Raw genomic sequence first — 19,048 nt, forward strand, 5'->3', positions numbered from 1 at the left:
CCACTTCTACCCATAACAACCAATTGTCCAATTCTGTAACACTGAGCTTCTGACAATTCAATTCTCTATCTGCCTGTAGTTAGTGGCAAATCCTACAAGTTAAAGGGCTCAGTTCCACAAGACTGCCCCCATTGTAGATGCCAGTTGCAAGTCCTGGGCCACCTGTACTTTGCAACAAATTCTGGCTTCTCTACAAATTCGGGGGGTTCTCCCAACACCCTCCTCAGATTTGATAATTCCCTGGGTTGACTCACAAAACTCAAAAAACACTTTATGTTTACAGGTTTATTATAAAGGATACAACTCACAAACAGCCAAATGTAAGAAATGCACAGGGCAAGGTATGGGAAGCTTCCATGCTCTCTCTGGGCCCACCACCCTCCAGTACAGTACCTAAGAGTGTTCATCATCCAGAAGCTCTCTGAACTCTTTTGTTTAGGGGATTTTGTGGAGGTTCCATTACCTAGGAATGATTGGTTAAATCAATGGTATTGATGATTAACTCAGTTTCCTGCCTCTCCCTTTCCCAGATTGGAGGCAGGGCTTGAAAGTTCCAACTTTCTACTCAGATGCTTGGCTCCTTTGGCAACCAGTTCCATTCTGAAGCTATCTTGGAGGCCACCCAGAGTCGCCTCATTAGCTTAAACTCAGGTATGGTTGAAAGGGATTTTTTTCTTTCTTTCTTTTTTAATCCTCACCTGAGGATATTTTTCCATGGATTTTTAAATATATTTTTAAATTGATTTCAGAGAGGAAGGGAGAGGGAGAGAGAGATAGAAATATCAATGTTGAGAATCATTGATCAGCTGCCTCCTGCACACCCTCTACTGGAGATTGAGCCTGCAACCTGGGCATGTGCCCTGACCAGAAATTGAACCATGACCTCCTGGTTCATAGGTCGACGCTCAACCACTGATTTTTAGAGAGAGGGAAAGACAGAAATATCGCTGTTAGAGAATCACATCGATTGGTTGCCTCCTGCATGCACCCCAACCAGGTCCCAGACCGGGAAGGAGCCTGCAAGCGAGGTATGTGTGCTTGACCAGAATTGAACCTGGGACCCTTTGGTCCGTAGGCCAATGCTCTATCCACTGAGCCATACCAGTTAGGGCAAAAGGGATTTTTTATGAATAAAAGAAGAGACTTATCCCTCAGGAAATTCCAAGGGTTTTAGGAGCTCTGTACCAGGAATTAAGGATGAAGAGATATATTTCTTATTATATCACACTACTTTTACATAAAACTATATCATGATTTTTAGAGCAGAGGGCTGAGTTTAGAACATAATTATTGAATTCCCACTTGGTCAGCGGTCACCAACCTTTTGGACCTTACGGACCACCAGTGGTCCTCGAACCAACTAGTTGGGGGAAAGTTAGATAATTTCACTGGAGACAGGGTTAAAATTCAAAAGTGCAAGCGCAGTTAATGTTTATTGGATTAGTTAAAAAAATATTGCTTTATTTGGGAACACATCTCCATTCCTATCTATCCTTGTCTCTGTCCTCTGGCAACCAGTGATCAGTTAGTACTCCATATCCAGTTTTGTCACTTTGAGGATGCTTTATATAAATGGAATCATATAATATATAATCTTTTGAGATTGGCTAAGCATAATGTCCTTCAGCTCTATCCAAGTTGTTACATGTATCATTATCATTAGTTCCTTTTTTGAGTAGTGTTCCATGGTATGGGTATACTAGAGTTTGTTTAAACATTCACCTTTTGAGGGATATATGTGGTGTTTCCAGTTTGGCGTATTACTAGTAATGCTGCTATGGAATTCGTGTACAAGTTTTGTTTTGTTTGCTTTGTAAATTGATTTTTAGAGAGAGAGAAAAGGAGAGGGAAAGAGAGAGAGAAACATTGATCAGTTGCCTCCCCTGACTGGGGATCGAACCTACAACCTGGATATGCACCCTGACCAGGAATTGAACCTGCGATCCTTTGATGCATGGGACGATGCTCCAGCTGAGTAACAAGGCCAGGGCTCAGAAGCATGCTATTTAATAGAATCAACATAGAAAAAATTAAAAACAGCCCTCTGCATGGTATATTGTTCTCTATTTATCCTAGCTGGTTTATAATTGATGAGAGGAACACATCTGAATATTTTCTTACTCTTTCACCTTTAAAAATTAAAATATATTGATTTTTTCTTGTATTGTCTTTTATAACTAAGTTGCCCTCATTTCTATTCAGCAGTTGTTTGTTTGAAGGGATTTATGTGACAATCTTTTAAAATTTACCCTGCTGGAAGTTTGATACACTCAACTATCAGCTTTATTTTTCTTTCCACAAAAGCCAGAACTAGGCCTACAGGAAGGAAAGGAAACATATGCTGGAGCCAAAGGCTGGTGCTGTATAGGCCTGTGGGGGTGCATATTTACAAGCTTTGCAGTTGGTTGGCCTGGATCTGTCAAAACACGTTTGGTCAACTCTGGCTGTAAAACCGTTTATTTATGTGATTCTGAGTAGTGATTCCTGGGAATGAATGTATTATGTGTATAGTTTGGAAAATTGTTGTATAATTTGCTTGGGGAGGGAAAAAAACACTCTGAGAAACCCCACCTGTTGAAAAGGTCTTAGGTTCACTGGTTTAATTTTATGTGAATGCTCTCCAGTGATTAAACCTTTGCTTCATCTCAGCAGCAAATGCCAGTATTTTGGATGCAAATTATGTCATGGAAGGGACTTTGTGTGATAGAAAGACAAAATGTGAAATTACATATCTATACCTTAACTCTAGTCTAAGTAGATTTTTTTCCCTAAGAAGATATTATTAATGTCAGTATGTTAGCATAAAATAAGCTCTCTTGGTTTCAGGGAAGCATATGGGGGGAAAAGTGAGATTCTTTTCTAATTTCTATTGATCCAGCTAGGATGTTACAATGTCTTATATTTTTAAGGCACTTAAACATTTGTTTAGTTGAATTTGGGAATGAGTAGACAAAAGAATAGGACATTCCATATTTGAGCAGTACACATAGAAGAACATGAATTCAAGAAGAATATGAATTCACCTGAAACTGCAGGAGCAGGGCTCAGCAAAGGAATAATGCCTTTTGCCAGCATTTCCTCCTGGGAGAAAGTTAACCCTCCAGCCCTCCCTCTAGAGCAGCGGTTCTCAACCTGTGGGTCGAGACCCCTTTGGGGGTTGAATGACCCTTTCACAGGGGTTGCCGAAGACCATCGAAAAACACATATATAATTACATATTGTTTTTGTGATTAATCACTATGCTTTAATTATGTTCAATTTGTAACAGTGAAATTGGGGGTCACCACAACATGAGGAACTGTATTAAAGGGTTGCGGCATTAGGAAGGTTGAGAACCGCTGCTCTAGAGCCAGACAATTCAGCCTAGCTGGTGTGGCTCAGTGGATAGAGCGTCGGCCTGCTGACTGAAAGGTCCCAGGTTTGATTCTGGTCAAGGGCACATGCCTGGGTTGTGGGCTCGATCCCCAGTAGGGGGCGTGCAGGAGGCAGCCAAACAATGATTCGCTCTCATCATTGATGTTTCTACCTCTCTCTCCCTCTCCCTTCCTCTCTGAAATCAATAAAAATATATTTTTTAAAAAGAAAAGTAAAGCCAGGTAATTCAGTTCCTCCCTGCATGTCCCTAGTGCCTTTCAAGCTGCTGCCCCAGGGTTAGAGCTGGGGCTCAGAGCAAGCAAGTCCATCATCGAGTAAATTCCTCCATGGGCCCTTTCAGAGAAATGCCTGGAACTCTGCAGCCCTCTTTCTCACTCAGCCTCAATCCCTGCTGGTTTTCACTGCCAGAAGTTATGGCGATTTCTCTACCTGGTACTAGAACCCAGGGCTGGGACCCTTCATTCTTGGTGTGGAGCTGGGAGCCCTTGCTCCTCAGGAGCATCCTCCGAAGACAAGATTATTCCTGTCATTTTTTAACCGCCCACAGATGTGTGTGAGATCAGCTTGTTTCACATTTCCACCCCTCCTATTAGTCTTATTGTGGCTTCTTCAGTATATCCTTAGTTGTAGGACTTCTGTTCAGCTAGATTTCAGGTGTTTCTCAATGATGCTGGTTCTATAATCTAGTTGTAATTTTGATGTGGTCATGGAAGGTTGCCAGTACCATGTTTCCCTACTCCGCCATCTTGACTGGAAGGCATGTAGCTTTTCTTAATTCTATTTTATTTATTTTGTTGTTGAACTTATTGGGGATACATTGGTCAATAAAATTGTGTAGGTTTCAAGTGTACAATTCTATAATACATCATCTGCACATTGCATTGTGTGCTCCCCATCCAAAGTCTGGCCTTCTTCAATCACCATTTAGTGCCTGTTTTCCCTCTTTGACCTGCCCTCAACCCCCTTCTCTCTGTAGCTTTGCTTTTTTTTTTTTTTAATATGTTTTTCGTTTTTAGAGAGGAAGGGAGAGGGAGAGAGAGATAGAAACATCAATGAGAGAGAAACATGGTTGGGCTGCCTCCTGCACACTCCCTACTGGGTATTGAGCTGCAGCCCAGGCATGCGCCCTGACCAGGAATCGAACCGGAGACCTCTTGGTGCATGGGGTGAAGTTCAAGCCACTGAACCACACTGGCCAGGCTGTAGCTTTGCTTTTAAAATAGAATACCCTCTAGATATGCTGAGTTACTAGCCTTGCACTCATCCTCCCCCTCTTCATTTTTCTTTTCAGCAGGAAACAGGATATGTCTTCATAATAACATAGGAGCATAATTTTTAGGTTGTAGGTAGCATAAAAAAAGATAGCATTTTGAGAGTTTAAGAGATCTTATTCTTTCTTTTTTAAAAAATATATTTATTGCTTTCAGAGAGGAAGGAGAGGGAGAGAGAGTTAGAAACATCACTGATGAGAGAGAATCATTGATTGGCTGCCTCCTGGGCATCGAGCCCACAACCCGGGCATGTGCCCTTGACCTGAATCGAACCCAGGACCCTTTAGCCTGCAGGCCGACGCTCTATCCACTAAGCCAGTGGTCAGCAACCCGCGGCTCGCAAGCCACATGCGGCTCTTTGGCCCCTTGAGTGTGGCTCTTCCGCAAAATATCACGTGCAGGTGCACATGTACAGTGCGATTGAAACTTCGTGGCCCATGCTCAGAAGCCAGTTTTCGGCCTGGGTGAGTCTATTTTGAAGAAGTGGAGTTAGAAGAAGTGGGGGGTGTTGGTCGGATGGGAGATGCGGCGCGGGGGAGGCGCGCGCGATTCATGCACGAGTTGAGGATGGGAGAGTTGGAAGGGGTCGACCTCAGCGAACGTACCTCAATCAGATAGAGGACGTTTTTAGCAAAGGCCAGCTAGGAGTACCCTAATAAAGTTAATAAAATGTACCTACCTGTATAGTTTAAGTTTAAAAAATTTGGCTCTCAAAAGAAATTTCAATCGTTGTACTGTTGATATTTGGCTCTGTTGACTAATGAGTTTGCCGACCACTGCACTAAGCCAAACCGGCTAGGGTAAGAGCTTTTATTCTTGGTAGTTCATGAGCTAAGTCAGAAAATGAAAATAAAGGATTCAGTTCTCCATTAGCTGCCTCCTTAGATTAAATTTTGGGGTGCAGAACAAAAATTGCAGTCTTTTACAAGATCATGAATAGTATTAGAAACAAGGCAGAATGATCCAGCATCTTTCTTGTGGATATTCTTCAGGAATGGTGAGAGAAGGGTGGGGAGGCAGAGAAGACAAGGCAAAACCTATTAGTGCAAACCCTGGATTTAATTTGTAGTTTCCTGAAAATGAAGTTAAATTAGCAAACCTAATGCATTGCTGTCTGAGTTTATTCCTACATTTGCATTATATGCATAGAATTCATAGGTCTCAAACATTTTAACTATTTTCATGTTTATACAGACATACCTAATATAAACTCTGTGTGGATGTTAAATTATGAGTAGTCCATATTCCAGTGATGGCAAACCTTTTGAGCTTGGCATGTCAGCATTTTGAAAAACCCTAACTTAACTCTGGTGCCGTGTCCATATAGAATTTTTTTGATATTTGCAACCATAGTAAAACAAAGACTTATATTTTTGATATTTATTTTATATATTTAAATGCCATTTAACAAAGAAAAATAAACCAAAAAAATGAGTTTGTGTGTCACCTCTGACACGCGTATCATAGGTTCGCCATCACTGCCATATTCTGTATATCTGTTATACAAAGTGTACAGTAAATGTATCTTCATTTAGTCCTAAATTCATGACAGTGTTGTTTTTACCTGCATTGTTTTTCTAGATTTCTGTATGTTGTTCATAGATACCCTATATTAAGGTAAAGGATTTCCTTTCGAAGTTTGGTGGGTGTATTTCTTATAAGTAGATGTGTCTTATTATTGTATATTCCTAATTCTTCTTTCACTGTCACTGTCATTATACATTTTACTACATATGCTAGAAATGTCCAATGTATTGTTACTGTTTTAAAGTCATCTTTCTGAGCAATTAAAAATAGGAAAAGGAAAGCTTCTATTTTACTTTCATTTATTCTTCATTTATTTGTGTACATCCAAGTTTCTGATCTATACCATATATCATATGCTTTCTGCCTGAAGAACTTCCTAATATTTCTTATAGGGTGGCTCTGGTTGCGTTGAATTCTCTGGTTTGTTTGTTGATCTGGGAAAGTCTTTTTAATTTATGAAGGATATTTTCACTAGATATGGAATATTGGTTGGGCAGTTTTTATTCTTTCAACATTTTATTTATTTTAAAAAATTTAAAATTTTTGATATTTAGAGGAAGGTAGGGATAGAGGGAGGAAGAGAGAGAGAGAGAGAGAGAGAGATATTTGTTCCACTCATTTATGCATTCATTGATTCTTGTATATGCCCAGACCAGGGATTGAACCTACAACTTTAGTGCATTGAGATGATGCTCTAACCAACTGAGCTACCTAGCCAGGGTTTCTTTCAACATTTTAAAGTTGTCACTCCACTCACTATCTTGTTACTTAAAAAGTTTCTGACAACGTTTATTATAATACTTATTCTTGTTCCTCTTTATATAATATGTTTTTCCTTCTCTGGCTATCTTTAAAATTTACTCTTTGCTTTTCAGCAATTTGAATATGATATACCTAGATATGTTTTTGTTTTGTTTTGGTATTCCGTCTTTTTTTTGGTGTTGGTGTCTTGTCACTAATTTTGGTAAGTTCTCAGCCATTCACATATTTCTTCTTCATTCTCTCTTCTACTTCTGGCATTATACTAGTAAATATGTGTATGTTTGATATTTTCCCACAGTTCTTGTATTTTCTCTCGTTTTATTTTCCTACTCTTCTTTTTTTCTTTTCTTTACATTTCAGTATGGGTAATATCTATTAGCCTATCTTCCAGTTCACTTCCTCCCTATCCCTTGACTTGTTTCAAGTCTACTAATAAGCTTGTCAAAATTATTTTTTACATTCTGGCCAGGTGGCTCAGTTGGTTGGAGTGTCATCCATTACCCCAAAAGGTTGCAGGTTTCATTCCTGGTCAGGGTACATACCTAGGTTGAAATATTTGATATTGTAGAAAACCACAAGTTTTCTTCTCTAGTCCTTTTAGGGTGGAATTGTGTTAATCTGTTAGGGGTTGGGCTGTGTTTGAAGTTTATTATTGCTATCGTTATCAGAGTTGACACTTGTAGTTTCCATCAGAACCAGAGACTTCAAATTTCCCTAATGTCTCTTATCTCATTTGGCTTTGGGTTTTCCCTTTGTGCTGTTTCTCAGAGTGTATCTGTCTCTTGCAGCTGTGTTCCACTGTTATTTTTGCTCAAAACTTGTTGGCATGGTAATGGAGAGTGAGGGAGTTCTGTGATGATGTATTAAGCCTCATATTTAGGCATGTTTTAGAACCTGGGTCTTTTTTTAAAAAATATTTTTATTGATTTCAGAAAGGAAGGGAGAGGGAAGAGAGAGAAACATCAATGATGAGAAGAGAATCATTGATTGGCTGCCTCCTGCATGCCCCTGCAACCCAGGCATGTGCCCTTGACAGGAACAGAGCCAGCTAGGGCTAGAACCTGGGTCTTGGAAGTGTAGCTTTCACAAGACTTTCCACTTTACTTTCAGGGGTGGAGTGTCTACCCTTCTTTCTTTTTCCCCAGCTGGTGTCTAGGGTAGGTTTTTAAAGCCATTTCTTTTTTAACTAAGATTTTTAAAGCTTTTTTAAAAGCCCCCTCCATTCCCACCCCTCTGCATTAAGGTTATTTTTTCTTTAGAGATAGTGAAGATTGGATATGTCAATCTCCTTTCCTTTCCTCTAGCTATAGTAAGATTCTTACCTGTGTTCTCAGGGTACACAGGCCTTGATTAATTTTTCCTTGCAGATTAAGCCTTTTATTCTGTAGGGAGATAGGGGAAATAGGTCTGGGCCAGTTGGCACTGCCTGCTATTCTACTCTTCAAGCTCCTGAGGGCAGGAATGAGGAGCTTTCTTTGATTTCTCCCACATCCTATCCCATCCCCCATTAGTAAGCCTTTTGAAATTCCAACCTGTAATAGGGTGGGAATTCTCCTATGATTACATCCCCCAGGGACTTCACACTCTCATGTTAGCTGATATTCAGTCTTCAGCAATTTGTCAACATTTGTGCTTTAATCTTTCTAACTGCAGTGGGATTCATCCATGTTCTTGTGACTGTTTCCTTTAGTCAGAGAGAAGGCTTTTTTCTCCTTCAGGGTTTTAGTTGCTTGTCCAGCCTCTGTGTTGCTCCATCCAGGCGGCATTGCCTAGAGCAGCGGTTCTTGTTATGCCCAGATTTCAAGACCCCCAACAGAACCACCAGGGAGCACCGAGTCCGATGCAAAAGCATAGAGCCTTTATTCAAGCTGAGCTTGGTCCCTCTGCCTCCACCGACGCAGCGGCAGGATGCGAGAGAGCCCTGAGTCTAGAAAGAACAAAGATTTTATAGGGTTTGGGGTTGGGGGGTGTGGGCTCACTTGGATCACTGATTTGGCCGATTCCGGTTTGTTGAGTGATGGCCGGGGGCTAGTGACGGAAGGGCAGGGTGCAGCTAGGGTCTGGTTACACAAAGACAGGGGGGTGGTCAGCATACTTTTGGCCTTGGGTTTGTTTCCCTTGCATTCCTATTGGCTGAGATAAGGGCAGGCTGAGTAACTGATACATTCTGTGGCTTTTTCTTGGAAGGGGTTAGGGACACAGCTATCAGTCCCGTTCTGTCCTTTCATTCTCAACCTGTGGGTCACGACCCCTTTGGGGGTCGAACGACCCTTTCACAGGGGTCGCCTAAGACCATCGGAAAGCACATATTGAATATATAATTACATATCGTTTTTTGTGATTAATCACTATGCTTTAATTATGTTCAATTTGTAACAATGAAAATACATCCTGCATATCAGATATTTACATTACGATTCATAACAGTAGCAAAATTACAGTTATGAAGTAGCAACGAAAATAATTTTATGGTTGGGGGTCACCACAACATGAGGAACTGTATTAAAGGGTCGCGGCATTAGGAAGGTTGAGAACCACTGGCCTAGAGGTTGGGTTAGGTCTGACAGCGGTTCTCAACCTGTGGGTCATGACCCCTTTGGTGGTCGAACAACCCTTTCACAGGGTCGCCTAAGACCATCCTGCATATCAGATATTTACATTATGATTCATAACAGTAGCAACATTAGAATTATGAAGTAGCAACGAGAATAATTTTATGGTTGGGTCACAACATGAGGAACTGTATTTAAAGGGCCAGAAGGTTGAGAACCACTGGGTTAGGAGAAAATAGGGAGAAGGGAGAGTAATTTCCTCCACTCGCTAAACCTTAGGAATACACTTTGTGGTTATAGAATAACTTGAGACTTGCCTTAGAACTCAGCATATGATCCGTTTTTATAAATGATCTTTTTGTGCTTGATTATTTGTTCTGCAGTTACTGGGTGCTTTGTCATATGAATGTCTATTTAAGTCCACCTTGTTAATCATGCTATTCAGATCTATATTTTTATCTGTTTCCCCCCTTTTTTGGGTCATTTGTTCTATCAACTACTGATAATAATTTCCTCATTATGCTTATGGATATTTTTCACTTGTAATTTTGCTAAGTTTTGGAGGCTATATAATTATATGAATACAGATTTTAAAATTGTTATATCTGTCTAATGAAGTATACATTTCATCCTATAAATTATAACTGTTAATGTTTTTGCATTAAAGTCTGCTTTGTGTTTGTACTAAACTAGAGCAACTTTCTTTATTTTGTATGACCTTTTCCATACTTTTTATTTTTAGATGTGATTCTTGTAAGCACCATAATAGTTGAATTTTGTTTATTTATTTTTGGTTAATTTTTTAAAATTATACTTTACATTTACTGTTTTGTATTACTTTCAGGTGTACAGCATAGTGCTTAGACGATCCTATAGTTTACAAAGTTCCTCCTGTTATTTGCAGTACCCACCTTTTAAAAAATTTAGTCTAATAATTTTTATCTTTTGATCCAGTTACATTTAATATAATTACTGGAATATTTGGGTTTACATTTGACATCATACGTTTTGCTATTTATATGTTCCACTTTTTGGTGATTGTGCTCCCTCTTTTTGCATTTATTTGGGTATTTTAATTCTGTTTTTTCTTTCTTTTTAAAAAAAATATATTTTGAATTGTTTCAGAGGGGAAGGAAGAGGGAGAGAGAGACATCAATGGTGGGAGAGAATCATTGATTGGCTGCCTCCTGCATGCCCCCTACTGGGGATCGTCACAACCCAGGCATGTGCCCTGACCAGGAATCAACTGGTGACCTCCTGGTTCTTAGGTTGATGCTCAACCGCTGAGCCACACTGGCCAGACCTAGTTTTCCTTCCTACAGTGGGGCCTTGACTTATGAGTTTAATTCGTTCCGTGACGGAGCTCGTAACTCAAATTACTCGTATGTCAAATCAACAGTGAACGAGTGAGACACGTGATACTGGGCTGATGTTGTGGTGTTCACTGTGAGGTTCGCTGCGCCAACTAGCGGTGGGGTATCTGAAGCTGACTCATAACCCGAATTTTAGCTCGCATCTCAAAGCAAAAAATCAGCCGAAAGACGGCTCGTATCTCGAAAAACTTGTTAGTCGGGACACTTGTAAGTCAAAGCCCCACTGTATTAATATAGAAGTTATATACTCTTTTGCTCCTTTCTTAAATGTTTATCCTAGAAATTAAAACATGTATTTTCTTTCTTTTTTAAAGTGTGAGAGTTTATTTTTTGAATACATAATGTCATGAGGTACAAAATTCAAAATATACAGAAGGTTATATGATAGAAAGACCTCTCTCACACCTGCCCACCAGCTGCCCAGTTCTCTCTAGATGACTCAGCTGTGTATCCACTAGTACAGTCACCTTGCCTCTTTACTGGCCCCCAAACATACTGTATTTACTGCTGTCTAAGCTGGAAGTCTTGGTTTATATCTTACTGTTTATTCATCTTCTTATCCTTTAAAGCTCAGTTAAAGTCTTTTTCTCTTTCATAAAATTTTCCTAAACAAATCTAATTCTAACTGCTTTTCCAGAAGTCTGATGGTAATTGCAGTTTTCCTCACACATTTTAGCGCTTAATTGTGTTGTTTTGGGTTATTTTCTTTAAGTTTGAAGTATGTAAATCTTTCAATGCTAGATTGTGTGTTCTTTGAGGGCAGGATATGTCTTATTTGTTGTATATAATGCTGAGCACACAGCAGATGTCCCCAAAATACTTGTCTAATTAAATTGCTTCCTGGTAATGGCTGTCAGAAGCTGATTTTTCAGGAAATTTTCAATTCTGGTGCATCTTGAATCTCAATTATACATGGTAGATATAGTTTTTAGAGTTGCTTTTGAATGCAAAATTATAGATACAGAATTGGAAGCTATTTGAAAAAAATATTTGCTTATAAAATTGTGTTGTTTTTCATGTATTTCATATTAAGATTAGAATTATTGGGATAGCTATTTCTAATTCCATATCATAGTGTAAAAATATTAATTGCTACTTATGACATGTGCCACTTTTAAGTATTGATAAGTTAATTTTTTTCCCATATATTTTTTTGATTAAAAATTTTCTTGAGCCGAAACCGGTTTGGCTCAGTCGATAGAGCGTCGGCCTGCGGACTGAAAGGTCCCAGGTTCGATTCCGGTCAAGGGCATGTACCTGGGTTGCGGGCACATCCCCAGTAGGAGATGTGCAGGAGGCAGCTGATCGATGTTTCTCTCTCATCGATGTTTCTAACTCTCTATCTCTCTCCCTTCCTCTCTGTAAAAAATCAATAAAATATATATATAAAAAAAATTTTTCTTGAGTTTTAAATAATTAGAAAATAATGAAAAATATTGGGAAAAATTACCCTATTTCTACCAGTGATAGGGAAATGTTAACATTTTATGTATATACTCAGTATTTTTCTGTGTGTATATAATAGATAATAAATTCTCCCCTCTAAGTTTCTCACTTAATTATTAATGTTTGCTTTTCAGCTTTTACTAAAAGGATTCCTGTATACTTTAGAAGTGCTTGAGGAAGAGTGATAAAGGCAAGTATTCAACTCTTTATTGTTAATGAAATAACTGGTTCATTGTCAAACCAATAAGCTTTGGTTACCACACCTATCAAAAAAAAAACTATATATGTATATATATATATATGAAAGAAAAAGGATTTGTATATAATTTGGAATTTTTTTTAAAGCATCCTCATAAACATTTGACAGATTTTAAAAACATAATTTTTAACTTTTTTTTTCTTTCTTTATTGATTAAGGTATTACATATGTGTCCTTAGCCCCCCATTAACTTACTTCTGATACTAATTCAGAACAACTTGTTTCTTAAATGTGAACTAATGGTGTATTGTATTTTGGCAAAATGGGTTCTATAAAAATTGTTAAAAATTCTGAGAATTTAACAAAGTTACCTTAAATGTTTGGTATGTAGGTGGTTTTTTCTCCTCTTGCCCCCTTTTCACTCCTTCACCCTGCCCCCTTTTAGCCATGTCCTTCTGTTCCTTTTTCTTTTCTTACTTCCTCTGGTTTACTTATAAGAACTCTACTTTTCAGAGAAGCTGAGTGAATAAAAGAGAAGCCAACATTTCCTTCTTACAAAAGCACACTTACTTTGCAGTTGAACTTGTGTTAAACTAGGGGTCTCAATATATAGTTAGTTATTCAGAGAATTTTATAAACTGAGCAACAGTTATTATTTATTTGAATTTTACAGAAGAAAATAGAGGATTCCTAAAAAACTTTGTCATTGTTGAATTTCTTTAGTGCTTGCATTCTTTTTTTTTTTCCCCCACCTAAAACGATATGAATGTCCCTTATTGGTTGCAACGGGAAGTGGAAAAGGAAGGGGATACTACAGCTTCGGCTCTTGTGGCTTCACAGACTCTGTGGCCACCCCCTGCCCCCTTCTTTTTGTATATATTTTAATTGATTTCAGAGAGAGTAAGGGAGAGGGAGAGGGAGAGAGAGAGAGAGAGAAAGAGAGAGAGAGAGAGAGAGAGAGAAACATCAATGATTAGAACATCATTGATCAGCTGCCTCCTGCACATCTTCTACTAAGGATTGAGCCCACAACCACGGCATGTGCCTTGATTGGGAATCAAACTGTGACATCCTTGTTCATAGGTTGACGCTCAGCCACTGAGCCACACTGGTTGGGCTTGTGCTTGCATTGTTATTGTCAGCAATTTTATAGAGTTAATTATTGCAACGTTACTGTCTTTGATATTTTTGGCACAGCATTTGATCTTCCTTAATATTTGACTTGTATTGAAAGGTGGCCTTAAATATTTTGTTGGCCTACAGAAAATTTTAGCAAGGGTCAAAATTTTGCCTTATATTGAAAGGTGGCCTTAAAGATTTTCTGTTGACCTGCAGAAAATTTTAGCAAGCGTCAAAATTTTGACCATATTTATTGTTTGTTGATATCACAGTAATAATGCAGATGATAGTTACAAGTGTAAGGACTAGATTACATTTTGCCAGGTGTACCGGTTAATAATGTGGATTTTGTAATCAAAGAAAACACGATAATTTCAAGAGAAACATCAAAAGTGCTTTATTCAAAGTAATGTCCATCACTAGCTACACAGTGCGCCCTCCCCCCCCCCCCCCCCTATATTTCAGGTAATTTGTGGATACCGTCCCAATAGAACTTTTCTTGTTTTGAGGCAAACCATTCAGAGACCCAATTTTCCACTTCTTTGTACGTTTTGAAGTGCTGCTCAGAAAGTGCACGTGCCATCGATCAGAACAAGTGGTAATCTGAAGGAGCAAAGTCTGGTGAATACAGTGGGTGGGTTAATACTTCCCAGACAAGATCTTTTAACGTGTCTTTAACTGGTTTTGAAGTGTGTGATGATGCATTATCATGAAGCAAAATTACTTTGCCATGTCTTCCAGAACATTCTGGTCGTTTCACGATCAAAGCATGGTTCAAATTGATTATTTGTTGTAGGTAGGGATCAGTATTAACGGTTTCACCTGGTTTTAGAAGCTCATAATACACCACACCTTCCTGATTCCACCAAACGCAGAGCATTGTCTTCTTTCCAAAGCAGTTTGGCCTTGCAGTCAATGTTGATGGTTGACCTGGATCAACCCATGATTTTGTGCATTTGGGATTCTCAAAATAAATCCACTTTTCATCACCAGTCACAATTTGATGCAAAAAAGTCTTTCTTTCCTGCCGTTGAAGCAACATTTTACTGATGACTTTTCAGTTTTCCATTTGTCTTTTGTTCAGTTGATGTGGCACCCATTTTCCTTTAAAATCTTTCCCATTGCTTGTAAACAATTGGAAATTGTTTGCTGAGCAACATGTAATCTTTCTGCAAGTTGTTTTTGAGTTTGACACGCATATTCATCCCGTAATGCTTGTAATTGTTGGTCTTCAAACTTTTTCCGTTGACCTGGACGTTTTTGTCTTTCACATCAAAATCATCACTTTTACAGCGTTTAGACCAGCGTTCACAAGTATCTTGAGATGGAGCATGTTCACCATAAGCTTCCCGAAATATTCAGCAGCACTTTTCTTCAAAATAAAGTAATGAATTATAACTTCCCACAAATGCTCTTTTTTTTGGCACGAAATTCGACATTTTTAAGTGTAAAAATACCTATGATGTTAACACCTTCAGAAAATTTGACATACAAAGTTTTGAAGCTTGCTGTCAATACAACAAAATAGCATACATATCAAATCGCATGTATATCAACATATGTGTAACTCCATCTATTGAAAAAAATCCGCATTATTAACCAGTAAACCTGGTATCATCAATATAATAGGTTGTTTTTCAAACTTCTTTTCTTACCACTTGATGTTTAAAACTCAACTTAGAGTGCCATGTTAGGTAAGCCTGTGCTGGTTAGTATGGTTATGTCTTGCCTTTAGAAATCCAAGAATTTATTCCTGTACTATTACATAATCATTGTATTTGTGTAGATAGCCTGTGCAAGCTTTGGCTTGGAGATTGACATCCTATTTCTAGATTTTCTTAGGAATGCTGGCATTTCCTTATAATTAATCATCACTTTAAATTATATGAACACATTGTATGCGGGAAACGTATTTATACGTTTTATATATTTATACGTTCTACCAGTGTAGTAGAGCGCGGGATAAAAACTACCTGCAAACAATATGTTAAAATAAATGATGTCCAAATGCTAGTGAAATCTCAAATGAATTTACTAACATATAAAATGTACCATATTTTTCATTAAATATAAGAGAAACATAAGATCACTTGATTAGTTTATAACAGTGCCCAAAGGAATAGGTTTGTTGAGTAATAAATTCCTTATAATTCCTTTTACCTTTATATATGAAACAAGTAGGTTTTCCAACTAATCTTGACATTGTGCCTTTATTCATTGTACCTTTTACCTCCCATGGGAGAAATTTATCTTATATATTTTACTTTCTAAACCAACAAGAAAATCATTTGTGTTATTTAGGTAATGAAATACAAAGAAGGAAAAAAGTAAATTACTTCTTCATTATCAATCTGCTGCTTTCACATCTTCCTATCTTCTCAGGGTCTAGCCCAGTGCAAGAAGAGAGATTAGTTGATGTACAGTGTTACTGGATTATTTTGGTAAATTTTCTCTGAGAAGCTCAAAGCTTTGCAGAGTGAACTAATTCAATAACTATTAGTCTACCCTACAAACTCATGAGGGAAGGTGGAGATAATTAAATACAGTATACTATGGCAACATTTTTGCCCACAAGGAGCCCCAGAAAACTCCAGTAGAGACCAAGATAGCCATTAATCTAATAAGGATTAAGGGTTTTTTCTTTCTTGGCTTTCCTACAGAAAAAAAGAAAAAACAACCCAGAAGCAATGTACAGTCAGGAAAAGGGTATGGCAGGATTTTAGTGTGGCCACAAAGAATTTGAGTGAAAGGCACTAAAATTTCCCATTCTCGTAGCTGCTATTTGCCTAGTTGGGGAGCAAAGAATTTCGTGGTATTTAGAAAAAGAGAGACAGTATCTTTTACCTCATCACATTATTTATGCTTCTGAGTCATGAAGAGGTCAGGAGATGGGGAAATAGGCATGAAAGAATATGGACAGCAGAGCCACAATGACAGTGCCCATATACATGGTAAGAAGGTCTTCTGAGAGTAGCTACCAGGAAGAAAAATAGTGGGTTTACATTCCTGTCCCTCTGAACTCTATCTAGTAGCCTTGAGTTTATGGTAAACTTACTACATCCAGGTAATTAATGCCTTCTAGATTACTACTTGGTGGCAAGGAGTCCTCATTTCTCTCGAACATGACCACCTTAGTGCTTCATTGATAGTGACTTAAACTGTTCAAAGTACTTGGGGTAGTGTAGGGAGTTTTAAAGGTCTTTGAACAAAAAAATTGAGGGAAAATATGGACATAAAGAACTTCTTCATATACCATATTTTGTCCTCTCTAGCAGGTTCTGTGCCTCAATGCAATTTTGTTTTATATATTTCTGTGATGAAAAATCTCATGCCTACCATCTCTCCTCCTCTTTTTGTGCATGTGATTTCTGTAACCATGGCAGTTGTGCTGACCTTACATTTTTTAGTTTCAGCTTTCTTTTAATTTCCTCCATTTAATATTGGTGTGTGGTTGTTGCTATTTGATCTTTCTTTTTCTCTACTCTTTTATTATACCCCAGTTATTGTGTTATTTCTTTGCTTTTGAATTTTTGTGGATATATGGGAAGCTTCTGTCAGGGATGATACTATTCAGAGAAAGGGAGTTCCTAGAATATTTTTTTTTTTAATAGTAGACTTTATTAATTTTTTACTCTCATTGAAATATTTTTGTTGAGTCCACTTCTCAAATAACATAGCAGCTTTAGAGTAAGAATGAGATGCTAAATAACTAGAATATCTTTTCTTGATAGCTGGTACTGAGCAAAACTCTAGTCTCTGAAAACAGATCCTGTCTGGATCATTCACTCATGTAGTGCCCCAAGGTCATTAGTGCTTCAATAGATAGTTCAGCTTACCAGATTTTTTTTTCTATTTTCTTCTTAAAGAGCAAACTTTTTAGCCAGTAACTTTGATGACTTTGAATGGTAACTAGAAATTCCTCTTTTCCATTAAAATATACACAGTTAGGTTGTGATACCTACTTCTTATTATTACGGTTTGAATTTACTGAGTTTCAGCAGTTGAATAATTAATTGTGGTTATGAATGAAAGGAATTAAATCACCTCAGCAAGACTATACATATTGAATATTATGTTCTCTCTTGATTTCCCAAGCAATGGCTGTTTATCAACTATTATTGTGGTTTCCATTCCAAGATGACTGCTCTAGTATTCAATTTTTCATATATTAAAACTTGTAGGGATTTAAAAAAAAATGCTGTTTTCATTTCCTATGTACTTGTTTCTGAGCTTTTTCTCTTATTCGAGAAAATAATCATTACTCACTATCTAGAAAACTGTCTTTTAATCTTCTGATTAAAGATTGCTTAATGATAGTGCTCATTTGTTTGGCTAGTGGCATGTTTTTCTTTAACACTGGAGTTTCTGCATGGATTTATAATATGAGGTTCTTCTTCTTCTTCTTTTTTTTTTTTTTTTAAGCATTAGATAGGCATGAAGCCTCCATCTCACAGCTGCATGTGTAGTTACTATTGAAGCAAATGCCTACCTAATTTGACAGTCTTGGTGTGTTTAAAATTTTTGAGTTTGCAAATAAGCATATTAAGTCTACTGATGGAGCCTTCAGGCAGTGAACAGATATATGAGGACCCTGATCCTGGAGGCAGATCCCAAGATGCAGAGGCCAGAAAGCAGACAGAATCAGAACAAAAGTTGTCTAAAATGACTCACAATGCTTTGGAGAACATTAATGTGATTGGCCAAGGCTTGAAGCATCTCTTCCAGCACCAGCGCAGGAGGTCATCTGTGTCTCCACATGATGTGCAACAAATTCAGGCAGATCCAGAACCTGAAATGGATCTGGAAAGCCAGAACACATGTGCAGAGATTGATGGTGTCCCCACCCACCCCACAGCTCTGAATCGTGTCCTGCAACAGATCCGAGTGCCACCCAAGATGAAGAGAGGGACGAGCTTGCATAGTAGGCGGGGCAAGCCAGAGGCCCCAAAGGGAAGTCCTCAAATCAACAGGAAATCTGGTCAGGAGATGGCAACTGTTATGCAGTCTGGCCGACCCAGGTCTTCATCCACTACTGATGCTCCTACCAGCTCTGCTGTTATGGAAATAGCTTGTGCTGCTGCTGCTGCTGCTGCATGTCTTCCAGGGGATGAGGCAACTGTAGAGCGGGTAAGTCTGTTAGAGTTTCTTTTTCTGTTATTGTTCTTTCTATCTGGGATTCTTTAAACTTTTCTTTGGTAACTAAAAAGAGATAGCAAGAGATATCTCAAAGTTGTGGTAAAAGATAGTTCCTGTTTTTGCTAAAGGGAATGAATAATAATTATTGCAGCTAATGAATGCATGCTTATAATTATATTCCTATTTGCTTCCTAACATATTGCTGTATTTTGTTTATTTTACTCTTTTGCTAAATCATCAGTATACTTTATGTGTTCTTTATGTCTTAAAAATCTCAGTTTTATGGTA

General features: G+C 38.1%; 1 protein-coding gene across 6 annotated transcripts in view; it reads left to right on the plus strand.

Annotated features, from left to right (window-relative positions):
* Positions 1–19,048, plus strand: part of TMCC1 (transmembrane and coiled-coil domain family 1) — a 152,184-nt gene that overhangs the window by 28,262 nt on the left and 104,874 nt on the right. For 2 of the 6 annotated variants that reach the window (XM_070433568.1, XM_070433569.1), the window contains 2 exons: positions 12,441–12,496; positions 18,047–18,751. In XM_070433568.1, the coding sequence (XP_070289669.1) occupies positions 18,179–18,751 (573 nt within the window). In that variant the 5' untranslated portion in view covers positions 12,441–12,496; positions 18,047–18,178. Of the gene's footprint in view, positions 1–564; positions 652–12,440; positions 12,497–18,046; positions 18,752–19,048 lie in introns of those variants that run through there. The other 4 variants (XM_070433571.1, XM_070433572.1, XM_070433570.1 and 1 more) reach the window with 3 other exon arrangements.

Source organism: Myotis yumanensis, unplaced genomic scaffold, assembly GCF_028538775.1.
Source record: "Myotis yumanensis isolate MYYU_CA2020_CCGP unplaced genomic scaffold, mMyoYum1.0.hap1 SCAF_14, whole genome shotgun sequence".
Lineage (NCBI taxonomy): Eukaryota > Metazoa > Chordata > Mammalia > Chiroptera > Vespertilionidae > Myotis > Myotis yumanensis.